Source organism: Puntigrus tetrazona, chromosome 7 (assembly GCF_018831695.1).
Source record: "Puntigrus tetrazona isolate hp1 chromosome 7, ASM1883169v1, whole genome shotgun sequence".
In the NCBI taxonomy this organism is placed as follows: Eukaryota; Metazoa; Chordata; class Actinopteri; order Cypriniformes; family Cyprinidae; genus Puntigrus; species Puntigrus tetrazona.
Genome location: NC_056705.1, coordinates 30,181,708 through 30,197,851, shown reverse-complemented (window position 1 = coordinate 30,197,851; position 16,144 = coordinate 30,181,708). Strand labels below are relative to the sequence as shown.

The following is a 16,144-nucleotide window of genomic DNA, read 5'->3' as shown; positions in this document are numbered from 1 at the left end:
GCATTTTGAAGAAATGGCATTTTCGTAATCAGCGTATTTCATCGTATTACAGTAGTTTTACTGATTATTGACTTACGTGAGCAAAGACGAATTACCTAAATTCTAGTGAAGCACCAGGCGTCATTTCATATACACTGTTTCTCTGTAGCTTGCCCACCACCTGGCTATCTTTTTCTTTCATCAAAGTCCTCCAGTCTCCTTACCTTGCCCTCTGCCCACAGCTGAAGCAAGCCGGGACCATGTGCCGCGGAGCAGCCGGTGCCTGTGATCTGCCGGAATACTGCACGGGAGGTTCTGCCTACTGCCCTTCTAACGTTTACCTCCTGGATGGGTCATCGTGTCAGTACGGCCGTGCCTACTGTTATAATGGCATGTGTCTGACCCACGAACAGCAGTGCCTGCAGCTGTGGGGTTATGGTAAGATGTGTGCTGTATGGCTGTCTTTAGTTTGCAGGGAAATTCTATATCGTGTATCTATACCGTTACTGTGTTATTGTACTGAACGCATTAAATTATAATATAGGGACGGTGAAGACACTTGTAATGCGATTTTTTTTTACATTCATAATAATAAGAAACGTTTCCTGATCAGCAAATCAGAGTATTGGAATGATTTCTGAAAGACTGTGTGACACTGAAGGCTGGAGTAATGGCAGCTAAAAAGTTTGCTTAGTCCTCACAGAAATAAATGCAATTTGAAAATATACTAAAATAGAGATCATTTATTTTAAATTGTAATAATTTTTTTGTTATATTTCAGATCAATTAAATGCAGCCTTTTGAACGTGAAAAACTTACTGACCACAAACTTTTGAACAATAGCACTGTATATATCATTGTGTTTATCCACCAGTTGGATACAATGGTACTGAATGATTATTTTCGTCATATACCATCATATTTATATGATACTGGTACTGCCATGGTAAAAAAACAAGGTAATATTATGGTACTTCATTGACAAATGTGACCCTGAACCACAAAACCAGACATAAGTCAAATATATATTTGACTTATAATTGACAAGTATATTTGTAGCAACAGCCAACAATATGGGTCAAAATGATCGATTTTATTTTATGCCAAAAATCATTAGGATTTAAGTGAATGCCATGTTTCAGGAGCATATATTAGTAATATGCATTTCTAAGAACTTAATTTGGAGAACTTTAAAGGCAATATGTTTTTTTTTGCACCCTCAGATTTTTAAATAATTGTATCTTGGCAAAACATCGTCCTAACAAACCACACATTAATGGGAAGCTTATTTATTTAGCTTTCAAATGATGTAAAAGCGGTACATTTAAAAAAATGACCCTCGTGACTGGTTTTATGGCCCAGGGTCACAAACGTCCCTTTTAAACCAACCTTTCTGAACAAGTTTTAGAATCCTAATTGACCCTTTTAGTGTTTAGTCAGCACTAATGATCAAATATTGCCTGATGTGGATTATGTAGTGAGAGCTCATGGCATTTGGCTGTACACCTCCAGTGTGTTCTGGGCTTATGTCCAGCCAGGCTCTTTGGCTATCAAACAGACACAGATCACAGCAGACGTACTTGTCATTTGTGGGCTGAGGGGGCATTGACGTGTTTGATGTTCACTGTGTGTAAGGGATATTATCATATTCCATAATTAAACTTGACCGGTCTGGATTTTTTTTTAAATCAATGGTTGATTGAACGTGGCACGGCAGAATAAAACAAAACTGCGGTATTTGTAAACATTTAAAAAACTTAAAATCTAACACTTTAGCTTCAATTGAACAAAATCACCAAATTAGTTAGTTATTATTAGTTATTAAGCCAGCAGATCCATATTCACACCGTGAGTCCCCAACTGTATTTGAAATTTCTCAGAGGTAATGTAGGTTTAACTAAATAAGTCAATTTGTCCAGGTGCGCAGCCGGCACATGACGCCTGTTTTCAGGATGTGAACGCAGCGGGGAATGCCTTTGGAAACTGTGGCAAGGACAGTCATGGCAACTACGTGAAGTGTGAGAAGAGGTGAGGTGGTATTTTAGTATTTCAACCATCCGTGCCAGCGGTAATATGTGGTTTCTGTCAAAGAACTTGCTGACCTGAAGTGAAATCTGCGATTTCTGCAAACAGCAATTTGGTCTTGGGCTTCTTTAAAACTGTTACAGCACAATTAATTCTCTTGTGACTTCACCTATATATATTAAAAAGAACAAACTAATACATCATAAAGAACAAGCCGATATATTAAAAAACAAAAGAAAAGAACAAACTAGTTCAAATAAGGTTACTAGACTACAGACTATTGTTTCATACTTTATTTTGCTTTTATATCACTCTTAAGACTAATGTGATTTTTAGATGATATCTTTTTCATCATATTGCTATTTAATTAGCTTTCTTTGATGTATTTTTGTCGAATGGTTGTGAGCAAAGACGGCTAACGATCCCTCATGACTTTCCATCTCTCATATCAAATATCTCAACAGTGATGCCAAATGCGGTAAGATACAGTGCCACAGCGCTGCTAAGAAACCAAAGGGCACCAATGCTGTGTCCATAGACACCACCATCCGCACAGACGGCATTGAGGTGAAGTGCCGGGGCACATATGTATACAGCACACAAGATGGGCAGGGCGACCTTCCAGACCCCGGACTGGTCATGACGGGCACCAAGTGCGGAGAGGGGAAGGCAAGTTTTGGGTTTTTTTGGAAGATGTATTAATTTATTAATGTAAATTATTAAACAGCATCAGTACTAATCAAGTGGAGATGTGCCTCAAAAATAAGCAGCTCGATAAAAGCATGGATTTTATGTTTTGCATTAAAGAGTCGATTTGTTCTGTTGCTACTTGCCTTCAGGTGTGCAAAGATCGACGATGTCAAAACGCCTCTTTTACTGAGTTACACACCTGCATCGCTGGTTGCCATGGCCATGGGGTGAGTGGTCATTCAAAAAATTACTATATTTTTAATTATATCAATAACTATATTATATATTATATATTTTATATCATATTTTTATTTTATTTTATTATTTTTTAAAAATTTTATGCAGTTTAGCTTTATTTACTCGTCTTGTTTTAAGGGTATTTAGATATTGCATTGGGGAAAAAATACTGATTAAGAACAGGATTTGGTGCTGGCAATATTTGTTACAGCATTGTCAGTGCTGCAGTTACTGGAAGACACTCCTGATGCAAATAATGTTTTTTCATGAATCGCGTAAGCTCTTCTCTTAAATTATGGCTAAATAAAGGCTATGTCTTAGTATTCCTTCTCCCTTTGAGTTCCTCTTTAACCCAGACTGACTCATTGTGGATTTCACACCTCTAAATCCTTTAAAACCGCCCTCTGGGTCGCTCATTTCCCGACACATACCGCCTCTAATAAAAACCAACGCTTTTCTTATATTAGCAGAGCTATAGCATTTGATTTGTGTATTTTCTGGTCAAATAGTCGTAAACAGCCTCCAAGCCGTATAAACTCAAATTCTGTCTTTCCTAATCCCTTTGCCCTCCCTCTGTCTCTCTCTTTTGTCAGCTTTTCTTTTATTTCTTTATTTCTTGCTTATTTACCCAGTCGCTTTTCAAAAGGGCAGCCAAATACGACAGGTCTTGGAGGGGAGATTAGAGATTCCGCAACTGCCTTTTTATTATTCATTTGCATTATCATTTGATTCATATTGATCGTACGGTTTAGGCAAGTGTGGATGGAGAATAAAGTGAGTGATCGCGCTATTTGCACACAGCACATTTTCTCGCCTTTCCACCGTTCCTGTCTTGCCTGTGGGTTAGATTGAAGCGTGTAAAATATTCTGTGTTAAAAGAAATTCCATTAAGATGAAAGGCTGTATATTCTGTATTTGCCCTATACTCTAAAAGACGTGACGGAAAAACCTTCTCAGCAATGGTGGCAATGAAAAGCGAGGATAGGTGAAAAGGCGAAAAACCGACTCGAACTAATGTATGTCGAAACCAAACGGTTGTTTGCGGCGTTCTTTAACCGAAAGGTCGTGAGGAAACGTGAACGCTGGCGGGATTTCCGTTCGTGTAGGATGAACTCTTTCTTTAAGGTCAAACACTTGCGCTTGAAAGGCGTGTGAAGGTTACGCCCCAAGTGTCCAGATGGAAGTTCTCATCCGCACTAATCCCTGTGTGTATCGTGTTGTTTTGCATGCAGGTGTGTAACAGTAATGGGAACTGCCACTGTAACCGTGGGTGGGCTCCTCCTTTCTGCGAGAAACCAGGACTCGGAGGAAGTCTGGACAGTGGACCTGTGCAGTATGACAGTGGGTTCACCTTCAGCTTTCAGCGCTCTCACTTATTTCTCTCCTATTCTTTAATCCATCTTATAGATAGATTTATCTGAGATTTTATCACTCGTGTGCTCTCTCTCCCTCTTTCTCACTTTCCCTTTCTTCTTCACACCTCTTATCAGATGTCACCTTGACCATTAATCTCTACCGTCCGGCTTTTCTTTCCAGGACTCAGGCCAATGATATCTTTGCTCGTTGAAACGTTTCAAGAGCAAATCTAAGAATGTATGAATTTAGGTAACACTTTCGATAAGGGAACACTGTTCCTTATTAACTAGTTGCTTATTAGTCTGTGTATTGCTGTCATAAGGGTACATTTTGTGAAATTGAGGTTTATATATCATCCAAATAAGCTTTCCATTGACGTATGGTTTGTTAAGACAGGACAATATTTGACGTACAGCTATTTGAAAACCTGAAATCTTAGGGTGCAAAAAAAAACGAAATAATGAGAAAATTGACTTTGAAGTGGTCCAAATGAAGCTCGTAGCAATGCATATTACTATACTAGGTTTTGGTATATTTATGGTAAGAAAATGACTAAATATCTTCACGGAACATAATCTCATAGTTAATAATGAATATGAGCTCCCTAATCTCAAGTGTTAGCTGGATTTATTATTTATTATTAATCATTTCATTTATGTATATGACTGTAACTGCGAAACCTATTGTTCTGAATGGAATACTAGAATAGGTCTTAAAGGATACTCAGTATATATATATATTCTGTTTATATTTTAAACAGATGCTGTTCTTTCTATTTAACTTTTATTTCTATTCAAAAAATTCCACATAAATAAGAAGCAGCACCATTTTCAATACTAATAATAATAAGAAATGTTTCATGAGCACCAAACCTGTAGAATGATCTATAAAGTATAATGACGGCTGAAATTCAACATTGCCATCACAGCTGTAAATTCTATTTCAAATCAATTCAAATTAAAAAGCAGTTATTTTTAATCTTAATGATATTGCACAATATAGCCGTTTTTACTATATTTCTCTCAAATAAATGTAGCCTTGGTGAGCAAAAAAGACTTCAAAAACCTAAAAAAAAATACGAGAGTGAGACAATTTTATGCATAAACGGCATAACTTAAAATTAAAAGACACAGTTAATATACCTTCCCATTCACGAGCCGCTCTGAAAATAGAAGGTCAAGTTGCATTGCTTTGCGGGAGAGTGTGTCCTCCGGTTTTGTGTTGCACGTTTTAGAAATGCAGTAGGTCATTCGGGTTTTCTATTCATTTGCTAGATGATGCTTTAAAGTGGTATGCTAGAGAAAAAAAAAAAGCATGGTAGTTTGCTATTCTGAACATAGCCGTAGACGTTATTATAGTACAGAGTGAATGCAGTGCACACAAGATCTATTATTCAGAGTGGCAGATATTTGGCAAGCACTTCTGTTTGTGTTTGCTGTTGACCCTCGTCTAACAGTCGCTGTATGTTCTATATCTGTCCTCAGGTCAGGTGGGATTGGTTGTTGGGCTGCTCTTTGCTTTTCTAGTGCTTCTCCCTGCTGTACTTATTGCCTTCTACTGCATCAAGATAAAAAGCTCCTACTACCACAAGTGGAGAACACAGAGAGAGAAGAGCAAAGCCAGCAGGTATTACTGTAGCAACACACACATACTCGCCCAGTGCTTTTACAAAGCGTTCAGACCCTTTCACTGTTTTGTTAAAAAATTTTATGCATATCCATTTACAAGCAAACCACCGCAGTTACAATGTGAGAATGGGTTCGTGGAAGTCCGAATGGGTTAATAGCAGAACGCTAAAACCTCACATGCGCCCTGTTTCTTTTGATCAATTTTTCTTTTTTAGTCCCATTACGCAGATTCACTTGATTGGACATGGTTTTAGAAAGGTACACCTGTATGTAGGCGAAAGCCTAAAAAAGGTCTTTGGAGATATGAAAGTTGTAAAACGTGTCTGGCCAGTGAAGGCTGCTAAAGGTGCAACGGCCTTCGTTATTGTCGGGCTCGGGGTCGTTATTATTGAGCCATTCATCTTAAAACTAGCTGTTTAGGTACCCACTGAATTCATCCTGTGAGTGAGAAAATAACTGAAGTGAAGTGAAGTGAGCAATTTCGAGCGCACTGAGTAGCACCACCATCGGCATGCTGAGTGATTCGGCACAATATTATCTTCTTCATGCAAATTTGTGCTACGACTGATTCCTAGAGATCGTATTGCTTAGATTTCTAGAAATAAAAGTGACAACAGCATATTCTGTGCTTCCTAGAGTCCATCCGCTATACACAAGGGTATTTCTCAAGGATAAAAGACTGTCTTTGCTGCTGGAGCCTGTGATTTTATAACTAATATCAAAGTTTTTAATGGCTTCGAATTCACTTTAGGCGAGGAAGCACACGTCATGGACACTTTTGTCATGTTTGGCTTTGTTTGAAGCAGGACTTGAATTGCTTTCTTTACAATGACTCTGTTGATAATGTCCTTTACATTACATTTGACTGTTGATAGAATATTTAGATAATAAACTGATTGATTTTAACTAAGAAAAAAGGGCATGGGATGACTGCATGTGTACAAATGAAGATTTTTTTTTGCAAAGATGGGAAAGTGTTGCAAATTATTTAAATATTTAATTAAGGCTTGGTCAACCAATGTATGATGTAATATTGAGGTAAGTTTCTATTTTTTTATTTCATTTAATTTTATTTACCTCTTTTTTTTTCTTCCTTAACTGTAAGGGGTTTGAATGTTGGGGAAGGGGATGCTCTTTTAAAAATATAAAAGTCATGAATAAAAAAAAGAAAGAAAAGGACAGGAGAAAACACTACATTTTTTATGTAGTAGACTTATCCTTGCTATTGACTTTGGGGTCAGGATAAATGGGCTCTTTCAAGCCAAGGTTGATAAGAAATGGGTTCCATCCTATCACAACTGGCTGACATTTGGGAATTTTCTTTTTAAGCAATATAGATGCCGTGGCTCTTGGACTAGTTTTATGGAGCTGCAGTAAAAAATTCAGTTGGAAAACCATCCATTCCAGAGGCTTTGGAACTTTTCAGCTGATTAATGCCATTGTAATAGAAGCCATATTTCTTCAGTGGATATTGGTATCTCAGATAATGTCTTCATCGTTCCTATATCCAATATCTGAATTCCTCTGCTCAAGGAGCTGCTCATACCACTGACTTGCTAGATTATACATTTTCGAAAAAGTCATTTGGTCAATCCTTCTTTGATCCATAATGCTTTTCTACTTGATTTGAAACCAAGATACCAGCTCTATTTTGAAGAGACTTCCTTCCCTTCCCTGTCTCTCCATATCACATATTCTTATCTTTTAAAGACAATAACCCCATCTGTTTATTTACACAATTATGGATAATATCTGGCCCCTTGTATAATCCTAACTCAGTGATCCCCCCTGCCCTAGCCGAGTTATTTTCATTTTCTTTGAAGTTTTTTTTTTTTATGTTTCAGATTTAATCAAGGTATTTCAGAGACATATTTTGCTTTGTCATATACTTTCAAGCTATTGTTTTGCGGCCTGCTTTATGAAGGACTTTTATAAGAAATAATAGTAGCTGTTGTAAAGAGTGCAAGAGCCCCGTCTTTCATCTGAGGCCCTCTAAAAATATGCGATTAGTTCAGCTGTCAGTATCCTTTGAAATCTAATTATGTGATCTCTCTTCACATTTGCTGAAAACAGCAGCTGCACTGAGATAACTGAGGTTACTTCCCCAGTCATTAAAAACATTAAAAGTTAGTCAGATTAGGTACAGTATTATCCTTTCTTCTAGGCAGTTGGCACAGAGCGATTCCCGGCACGTTAGAGTACAGTCTCACATCTGAACTCTCTCAGTTCAAGTAAAACGCACCACACTCACTGATTACACATATGCTAACAGCAAGGTTTCAATTGAACAACTCTTGTACTTGATTTAGCCAAAAATGAAGATTCTCGTATTTCCATTCCAAACGTGCTTGACTTCCTTTATTTCTTCTGTGTTACATAAAAAAGATATTTTAAGAAATGGCTTTGTTTTTTTGTTTATACAAGAGGAATCAATAGCCACCTAAACCGTTTATTTCCCAACATTCTGTAAAATATAATTTTTCATGTTCCACAGAAATGTCATAGCGGTTTAGAAGGGTGATGGTGAATAAAAGATGTAAAAAAAAAAAAAAACATTTTTTGGAGAACAGTGCCTTTAAGGCAATTCATGTAAGACTTTAAATCCCACAATTTCTCCTGAAGCTTCGAATGGACGTGCTTAAATATGTTATGCAGCCATGTGGAGTAAAAAGGCAAAAAAGCAGAGGTCTACCACTTCCAAACCGTGTAGCAGTGATGGCACATGACCGGTACGGTGTATTTCCTGTGTATTTTGCTCATATTGGCTAACAACTAAATTAAATTTAGAAAAGAATCTTTGTGCAAGCTCGGTGTTAGCCAACAAAAAAACGAATGAACAAATTCTCTCTTTTTTTATTAAAATATCTGCACCCAGAACTGCTCGTAATAATTTCATTTGACTGCAGCGAAGCGTTACTCTCAGCAACAGGCTTTAGGATTGGCAGGCAACATGACAGAGGTTGAATAGAGCCAAATATAGAGTGATCCTCGCAGAAAACCTGCGCACAACCTCTGTCAAGAGAAAAGATTCTTCATTCTGTGTCAGAATGACCTGGAGCACAAAGCCCAGATGATCCCGGATTGACTTTGGGACAAATAATGTCCTTGAGTGTTCCAGCTAAATTGACCCCGTAGAAATACTGTCGACAAACTCTTCACAGCCAAGCTGACAAAGTTTGAAGTGCTCTGCAAGGACGAAGGGGTGGGGGGGGGATCCAGGTGTGCAAATCACACCCAAAAAGACCTCCTGCTGTCATCAGTGCCACACAGCATGCACAGCTCGCAGGCTCTGAATACTAATGCAAATAATAGATTTCAGATTTTTTCATACATACATAATAAATCACATGTTCACTTTGTCCTTTTGGTGTATTGTGTCAAATACAATAAATAATTCAGTCTGTCCTGAGCTATGAATACTCTCTAAGCGGTCTGAACGCTTTCTGATGCACACAAGTTTGTAAATGTTCATTATTCAGCATATGTACTTTTTGAATAGCATGCTTAGTAAATTATGCTATTATTGTGGTATTGTGGTATACATACTAAAAATGTGAAATCAATCTTGTGCTTTAACAAACCAATATAAAAAAAAGTCTATTCGTTTTCGTAAACCATTTCATATGTTTTCAGAAATGAGGGCTCCGTTGAAAAGGGGAAGAATGGCCACCTAAACCATGCTTTCCATCTGAAGGTGGTGGGACCCTCCAACAGGAGTGGTAATCTCAAGGTATGCTTTAGTCATATCAAATTACAGAGAGAACATTTCATATGCGATTTTTAATGAGATACAGAAATTTGCATTCCATTATACTGTACATATTTGGGAGGTTGTTAAGATATTTCGGTGTTTTAAGTCTCTTTTGCTCACCAAGGCTGACTTTAATTTAACAAAAGTACAGTTTAAAAAACAGTGGGTCTCTTAATTAGTTACATAATTAACATTAATATTACTAGAATATTAGCCATTTATTAGTACTAATTAAGCACATACTACTCTACATCCCTATTCCTAAACTTATCAACTGCCTTACCAACTATTAATAAGCAGAAAAATTGGAATTTATTAAGGTAAAAATGATAATTAATAATGAATAAGTGTTCTCTATTCTAAAGTGTTACAAAAAGTTTTTTATTGCAATATCTATATTAACATCTGAAATGCAATTTATTGGCAAAGCTGTTTTTCAGTAGGCATAATTCTGTGTAACATGATACATCTTCATGTTATCATTCTAATCTTCAGAAATCATTCTAATAAGCTGAACTGGTCCTCAGAAAAAAACATTCCTTAATGAACAGAAAGAATAGCATTTGTTTGAAATAGAAATTATTTGTGCATGTCTTTCCTGTGTCTTTTGACAACTGAATTCATCGATAAAAGTTCATTTCTAAAGACCTATTTCCTGAGTAAACAATTTCCAAATCAGTTTGAATGCTTTTCTGTTCCGGTCTCCAAAGGAACCCATTCAAATATCTTTTTTTTAACGTAGCTAACATCTGCAGAATATCATCTCCACATTCATTAATCTTTGAGGAATAAGGCACTGACAAATTCTACAGCAAGGTGAAGGTGCTGTGGAGCCATGTGTTTTTTAAAAAACATTATAGGTATGTTTAACATTAGATTATCAGCTTGGAGTATACGCTAATTTGACTACAAACACTGGAGACCGGAAATGCAAAGCATCATTTCAGCAGGCGTGACTCGTGCATTTTTTCAGTTAGATATCTATAATGGGGTTTGTTTAGGGTGACTTAGGTGCACTTCATTTTTAAAATCATGTAGCGTCACCGATATCCCATTCATTTCCTCTCAAGCTACCTCACACCAGCAAAGAGGTGCTTCCTCTGAGGCCAAACCCAGCTACCAACGGTACTCAGCCAGTCAATATCGTCCGTCCCCTCCGACCGGCTCCATCGCCGTCCCTGAGCAACATCAAAGGACCTCGACCTCCTCCGCCTATCAGCAAGCCGCCCAACTCACCCAGCACACCCAAGTCTGTAGCATCACCTCAGAAACTCAGTCCTCCCAAGAAGCCTCTACCCCTCAACCCATCACGCTCACCACTGGTGAGAACTCGGCGTGCTCATATTCTTTTGGTTTAATCAAAATCGCTGTAGGAGCCAAAGTAGGTCACAATCTCATCAAATGAAATGCTGCTTGAAACACCCGTTTTAATCTGTATTCAAACAATCTGTGAACACGCTGACAGAAATCCTGAACAAAGCTCACCTCGAATTCTTACTCGAATTCTTATTTTTCCTGTCCTCGTGCAGATGGCATCAGAACAACAGCCTAGACCCCCGTCCACACCCCCCCAGAGGCCTCTTCCTCTCAGCCCTGCTCGTGGAGCACAGCCCAAAGCCTCTGGTGGGGGGCTCATGGTGATGATGCCCCCTTCGGTCGGCCCCAAGCCTGTGGGAAAAGTGACCTCTGTTCCCCCTTTAAAGGCATTCCGGTGAGTCAACATATTATTAGCTCCAGAGATGGGATGATATCCACATCCATGTGATGAACCCCCGTAACCAAACATACAATACTAATTGGATCTAAATCCAATCAAACCTAGCCTTGCGTTTTGGTCAAACGGATCAGAAGCAGACAAGGGAGGCGCATTCCCATTTACAACTGCTCTTTTAAAATATCTTGATTTTAACAGGGTCTTTGAATGAGTGCATGTATTTTCTGATTTTTCGTTATTAATATTGCAAAAAGCTTGCGCAATTTACAGTGCGTGCGTGATTATTATTATACAAGTGAATATGATCTTTTTTTTAACCAAATTTTACGAATTACGAACTGCATTAATTTGAATAGCTGCTATTAATTTTGTATTTAATCATTTATAAGTGGTATATAATTGTCCGTGAAGGCTGGAAGTAAAAAAAAAAAAAAAAAAACTCCTTATATTCAAGTGTGCATAATTATAAAGCAGGTTTCCTTTTAAAGATAAAAAAGAAAAAAAGAGATTTAACTCAGACTGAAGTCAAAAATTATTAAATGCTCTTGAGAAGGATGCAATACTAATGCAATACTTGGAATTTCCAAAGTTAAGGCATGACCACTGGACAGCGAAAGGCTCGTCGGGTCAGCAGAGTCAAAAAAAAGAAGAAGAACGGAAACTGTAAAAGAATTTGGTGTGAAACCATCAAGAACCGTTTAGTCTCCAGTTCCAAAACATTATCCAAAACTACAACCTACCTAGAGACTCCAGAAGTAAAAGATGTCAGGTTTTTGGAGATTTAGGAGATTAAAGGATTAAAAATGAACTCCCAAAACTGCCAAGAGGATGTGATGCTGGTCCTTCAAGAGTCATTCTCAATGTCTCTGTTTTGACATTGATTAATCACTCGATATGGCAAGAATGTTTGAGATATCCAAAATCTGTTCACAATTTAGCAATTCTCAACAGCTACGTTTGCATGAACCCAAATAATCTGTTATTATTTGAGTGATGGCTCAATAGGATTGAAAAGCCTCAGAGGAAACCCATCAGTCGATCCGAGTGAGCTCAATACGTATGAATTTGTGTGGAGTAGCTCTGGCATTTCTCAGTCGGGAAAACTAAGCATGCAAACACATGAATAAAATTATCTTCTTTATTGAATTCAAAAATACCTTGGGCACATGCACAATACCGTAGTGGTCTATATTAACAAAATTAGTGCATGTAAACATACCTATTATGCTGACAGAGTTTCACGACAACCACACAAATCCCCAAGGAGGAGTATTTAGAAGTTCACTGCATGCCCTTTTCACAAAATTCAAAATGGCTGACATGCTGTTGGCGGGAGCTAATGAATGTCAGGGTGAGAGTTATCCAGGTTGGTGACAACAGTATGCAGTATGTACTGAATTTCCTTAGAATTGTCTTTTCCACTCGCGATTGTTGGCTTATTCTCGCACCAGGACATGTAAACTGTGACAACATTAGCTGATTAGCATACTAACTGTAGCAGTTGACTGAACAGTTCCTCTCCAATAAGAAATGTAGTCCTAATGAGTGAGAGTCTTGTCTGCTCGAATTATTTGATGCTTTGTTTTTCCTTGCCAGACCAAACGGATCAGAGGCGCTGTTAGATACAAATGAGCGTGCCGAACTGTGGGTGGTGAAGCGTGCGGATTGGATATTTTATGGGATTCCTTTCACCTCTCTACCTATTCTTGAGTGCAGTAAATATAGGGTCGCATTTTTACAACACATCAAACATTTGGACTGGGTTTTACTCATTTATATACAGTAGTAGGTTTTATGGGGAATTACACATGCCCCAATGAAATCTTGCGAGAAGCGAATTTTTCCTTAATTCTGCTTAAACCTGCTTTTCTCTCCTCGGGTCTTCACATCAATGCTAGTCCGCTATCAGTTCTCAAACGCAGCCGCCTAGCGCTTATTTTAAGAAATAACTGCACCAACGTACATCCAGGCCTCATTTCTGCTTGTCTCCAGAACTGTATGCTCCTCCAATCAAAGAACCATCGAATCTCGCCGAGTTTCAGCTTGAGAAGATAAATGCATTCGGAGCTTCCCAGTGGCGGCAGCAGCTTAGTATTATGTTGTGATAAAAAGACACATTCATTTTCAACACATAACAGCGAGACTCTGAGGAATCGACTGTATATGCTGAAAACTGCATTCACTTTGACAGGCTAAGCGGGATGTGAAGTTTTTATCGTGGTTTTTCACACAAAAAGAAAGGTATAAGCGGTTCGTTTGAAGTGATGGTAAACCTTGAAAAAACATTCATTTAACAGAGTTAAGTCTTTAAACTGAGTGATCTTGTGGGAGCTTTCTGCTTTAACAGAGGTTTTAACCCTGCAAAACCTGACATATAAAATCAGTCATTATTTCCATTATTTAATAGTCATTATTATTATTATTTTATTAAACCTGTAGACTTGTATATGATATGAATATAGGGGTAATATGGAGCTCATACAATTTAGGAGAAGCTCAAGGTAGTTGTATTAAATTACCATAAAGACAAATTTTTCATATTTCTGTAAGATTGTTAGTACAGTACAGCAGACGACTTAAACAAAAGCTTTAGTGTACATCTGTAACAGGGCTTGCGGATCCAAGTGCAAGACTTTATTAAGAGACTTTATTAATAGTTTAAAAAAGGAAGGGGTCAAACAACAGCAAACAGGTGTGGGGGTCAGTCCCTGGTGAACGTAATCCAATATCCCTATAGAGCGATTATCCAGGTAAACAAGCAATAATCCAAACAGGCAGAAGTCAGAACACGGGAGAATCAAACAAGGCGAAACTAGGACTAAGAAACAGGCCGTGGCTCCATTGAGTAGCTAACACTACTTACTTAAGGTGTGTGATGAGTGCAATCAGGTGCGAGTCATCAGTGCAGTGGATGATGGGAATTGGAGTCCTGAGTGAAATACAACAGAGGTGTGGTGCGAGAGTCAACGCGGCGAGGGAGTGACTTCAGGCGGTCAGCGAACGGATGTTAGTGACGATATCTAACCAATTTTTTTCTTTTTTTTTTCAGACCTGTTTCAGGACCCAAACCACTCATAGTTCCATCCGCTTTCCGAAAATGACGCTTGCAGGATTCATTTTTAAAGACTGCAGCCAGCCTATTTGCACTATATAAGGACCCTTGGTGACTGGTACTATAGTGAGCTGTCTCACAAGGGATGGAAGAGCATGGTGCTAGGGCCCTGGATGAGGCCTCGTAAAAACCGGCACTCAAATACAGCCGGGCACAGCAGAGACGACGCGGTTTCGCATGAAAACATGCAGACTGAGAACGTTTTGGATAGACCATCACATTGCCAAAACCTTGAATTTTTATCACCTTGCAATTTTTTGTACTTAATTGTTGCGTTTTAATGTTAAGCCTCTGTCTTGTTTACATTTTTTGTTTGACTATCATCTATTTGTCAAGTGCCAAAGATGTCGTTTTGTTTAATGCCTCGATTGATTCATTCGTTGTACTGTGCTGTATGTGATTTTTGTGTTTGGTACATAAAATACGATACACCTTTTTAGTAAAGACACCATGTTGTTGTGGTCGTCCTCACTTTATGGCAGACTTTACATCAGGTCTAATTCTTTACATCAGGTTAAAATAAGCAGAGATGTGCAGTGAACAGTGAGTTCTATGTGAGAACAATGGTTGTAGAAAGGAATAATGTTGTAATAAAAAAAAAAAAATACAAGATTAAACGTGTAATTTCTGTGCGAAACAGATGCAAAAACAGCGAACGTCATCTAAAAGGTCTATCTAAGTGGTAGTGGTATTTTTAAACTTACATTAGACTGCTATTAAGACAGACTAATTTAGTAGATTTCGGGGTTTTTTTCAAATATTCATTTTTCTGAGAAAAGTGTATCTCACTGTAATGTTTGCATATTTTACAAGTAACCTAATTCAGACGATCTCACAAATTTGTATAACCGAACTCATGATTTATGGAAAACCGCACATATTCTGTGAATTCGTAGAAGCCACCTCATAAAATACGTTCAAATCGGTCGTTGCAAAAAAGTGATAATGAAACACTTTTTACTCTTAAATTAAGTATAACTTGTGAGGAATCATCATCGTTGTACATTTTGTCATTTTGTAAATCATAAACGCTATTCAACCTTTATTACTGAGGCACGGCAGTTTTGCAGTCATCACAATTTGAGCATTTGGAACGCATAGTTGAGAGCAACCGTTTATAATGTCCCACGGCTGGCAGAAGCATCGTTTGGTTTGTTTTTTTTGGCCTTGAAAAGCATATTTAAAGTTTCAAAACCCGATTATATCTGCACATGATTTATTATATCTGGGTTTCAGCACACTAACCTGTGAGGTTTTGAGCTCTATATTAAGACGCCGCTGGATTGTAGTACCGCATGACCCCACCTGCCTGGAACGGTGGCTCTCTGCAACTGCATCTCAAACCCCGGAGAGGTTTCTGTTTGATTTGCAGCTCATTACACACAGTCAGACCTGCCTCAACCCCTCGTATGGACCGATAAAGCTCCGCTGACAGCTACGGCTGGTACATTTTAGGGCAGGGAGGAACTGAAACTCTGCTGTCAGCAGAAACGCTCATCGCTCCAAATTGACGAGCAGCCTTTCCGCTTCAATTTTTTGTTTTTACTTGAAATGAATCCTACACAGCGTCGCGGCCATATTCAGTCTGCTGAGCGGGCACTTCTCACGCCGCGCTCGTGTACGTTGCATTGTATTGGTTTTAATTAAATTTA

General features: G+C 38.2%; 1 protein-coding gene across 1 annotated transcript in view; it reads left to right on the top strand.

Annotated features, from left to right (window-relative positions):
• adam19a (ADAM metallopeptidase domain 19a) overlaps window positions 1–15,098 on the top strand; it is a 68,784-nt gene extending 53,686 nt beyond the window's left edge. Inside the window, exons 14-23 of the mRNA XM_043245775.1 lie at window positions 222–417; window positions 1,899–2,007; window positions 2,469–2,673; window positions 2,844–2,921; window positions 4,164–4,272; window positions 5,772–5,913; window positions 9,549–9,645; window positions 10,737–10,988; window positions 11,196–11,377; window positions 14,430–15,098. Coding sequence (XP_043101710.1) covers window positions 222–417; window positions 1,899–2,007; window positions 2,469–2,673; window positions 2,844–2,921; window positions 4,164–4,272; window positions 5,772–5,913; window positions 9,549–9,645; window positions 10,737–10,988; window positions 11,196–11,377; window positions 14,430–14,481 — 1,422 coding nt within the window. The 3' untranslated portion in view covers window positions 14,482–15,098. The remainder of the gene's footprint in view (window positions 1–221; window positions 418–1,898; window positions 2,008–2,468; window positions 2,674–2,843; window positions 2,922–4,163; window positions 4,273–5,771; window positions 5,914–9,548; window positions 9,646–10,736; window positions 10,989–11,195; window positions 11,378–14,429) is intronic.
• Window positions 15,099–16,144: the final 1,046 nt, after the last annotated feature.